This window comes from Bubalus bubalis, chromosome 5 (assembly GCF_019923935.1).
Source record: "Bubalus bubalis isolate 160015118507 breed Murrah chromosome 5, NDDB_SH_1, whole genome shotgun sequence".
In the NCBI taxonomy this organism is placed as follows: Eukaryota; Metazoa; Chordata; class Mammalia; order Artiodactyla; family Bovidae; genus Bubalus; species Bubalus bubalis.
In genome coordinates, this window is record NC_059161.1 from 107,333,910 (window position 1) to 107,335,935 (window position 2,026).

Genomic DNA, 2,026 nt, shown 5'->3' on the forward strand with positions numbered 1-2,026 from the left:
TATAAGATAGATAACTGATAGGAACCTACACTGTAGCACAGGGAACTCTACTCAGTGCCCTGTGGTGACCTAAATGGGAAGGAAATCCAAAAAAGAAGGGATATATGAGTGTGTATAAAGAACCTGCCTGCCAAAGGAGGAGATACAGGAGACACGGGTTTGATCCCTGGGTTAGGAAAATCCCCTGGAGTAGGAAATGGCAACTCACTCCAGTATTCTTGCCTGGAGAATCCTATGGACAGAGGAGCCTTGTAGGTTTTAGTCCATGGGGTTGCAAAGAGTAGGACATGACTGATGCAGCTTAGCACATGCGTGGGTATGGCTGATTAATTTTAAGGTACAGAAGAAATGAGCACAACATTGTAAAAAAGCTATACCACAAGAATGTTTTTTAAAAAAGAAGAAATAGGAGAAGGGTGTTAAAAGACAATAAATCTAAAATCCTTCACAAAACTCATAATTTAGTCTACAGCACTAAATACTACATTATAGAATGCCTTTTTTAGTGAGCTTTTCACCTCTTTGTTCCTTAAAGAATAGATTAATGAGTTCAGCATGGGTGAGACAATATTATTTAATATTTGCACCGTGGCACTGAGAAAAGGGTTGGATGTGGGCTGCAGATAGATGATGATTACAGGTCCATAGGCACAGAGAATGGCAGTGAGGTGGGCACTGCAGATAGAGAAAGCTTTCTGCCTGTCCTCTGCTGAACGGATCCTCAAAATGGCAATCCCAATGCGTGTGTAGGAGACACAAACACTCAACCAAAGCATTAAAGCCAGAAAGCCAACATTAGTGGAACCCACTCTCTGGGCCAGGGAGCTATCAGCACAAGCCAGGGGTAAGACAGCAGGAATGTCACAGAAGAAGTGGTCCACCCAATTGGGGCCACAGTAGGGTAGCTGAAAGGTAAAGGATGTCAGGATAGTGGCATGAAGACAACCCACCAACCAGGCTGCCAAGACCAAACCAACACAGACTCCAGGTCTCATGATGAGCATATATCTCAGTGGGTGACAGATGGCAACAAAACGATCATAAGCCATCACAGAATAGAGGCAGCCTTCCGTAGAACCCAGGAAATGATAGAAGAAGAGCTGAACAGCACATCCCTTATAAGATATGGCTTGGCTCTGGCCAGAGAGATAGATTAGCATCTTGGGACAGGTGACAGAGGGGAATAGCATGTCCAAAATCGATAGGAGTCCCAAGAAGAAGTACATGGGAGTGTGAAGGTTCGAGGAGGAGACAATTGCTAGAAGAATGAGCAAATTTCCCAGCAGGGTGAAGAGGTAAATAAATGAGAAGATGACAAGGAGCACAGTCTCCAGTCCCTGTGTCTGAGGTATTCCCAGTAGGATGAACTCATTCACTTCTGTGTGGTTCCTCATGTTCTTGGGAGGAAGGTCTAGGAGAGACAAAAGACAGGGAAGCATGAAGATGCAGGCTATGACAGACACAATACCAATACATTCATCATCACTTTGAATCCAAAAAGAAATCAGTCCTCAATATTCACTGGAAGGACTGTTGCTGAAGCTGAAAAATTTTGGCCATCTGATCTGAAGAGCCAACTCATTGGAAAAGACCCTGATGCTGGGAAAGATTGAAGGAAAAAGGAGAGGGTGGCAGAGAGTGAGATGGTTAGATATCATCAATGACTCAATAGACTTAAACTTGAACAAATTTTGGGAGATAGTGGGGAGTAGAGGAGCCAGGCATGCTACAGTCTATGGGATGGCATAAGAGTCAGACATGGCTTAGTGACACTAATAACTATTACCTTTGTTTAACCATCAAGATGATGTTGAAGTTAATTAGAAATTCTACCAAGGACATTGAGGGGCTAGGAAGTACTTTCTTGGTGGCTCAGTGGTATTGAATTCGCCTACAATGCAGGAGGAGTGGGAGACTCGAGTTCTATCCCTGGGTCTGGAAGATTCCCTGGAGAAGGAAGTGGCCACCCATTCCAGTATTCCTACTGGGAAAATCCCACACACACTGAAGCCTAGGAGGCTATGGG

The 2,026-nt window shown here is 44.2% G+C and overlaps 1 protein-coding gene across 1 annotated transcript; it reads right to left on the reverse strand.

Moving 5' to 3' along the window:
* Nucleotides 1–461: 461 nt before the first annotated feature.
* LOC102402896 (olfactory receptor 148-like) lies at nt 462–1,394 on the reverse strand. Its single transcript, XM_006056096.2, has one exon. It carries the CDS (start codon nt 1,392–1,394, stop codon nt 462–464), a length of 933 nt encoding a protein of 310 aa, XP_006056158.2.
* Between the last annotated feature and the right edge of the window lie 632 nt (nt 1,395–2,026).

What these genes read in the sequence shown, in the direction of transcription:
- LOC102402896 (XM_006056096.2), bottom strand. Translation starts at nt 1,394, where the DNA reads ATGAGGAACCACACAGAAGTGAATGAGTTCATCCTACTGGGAATACCT.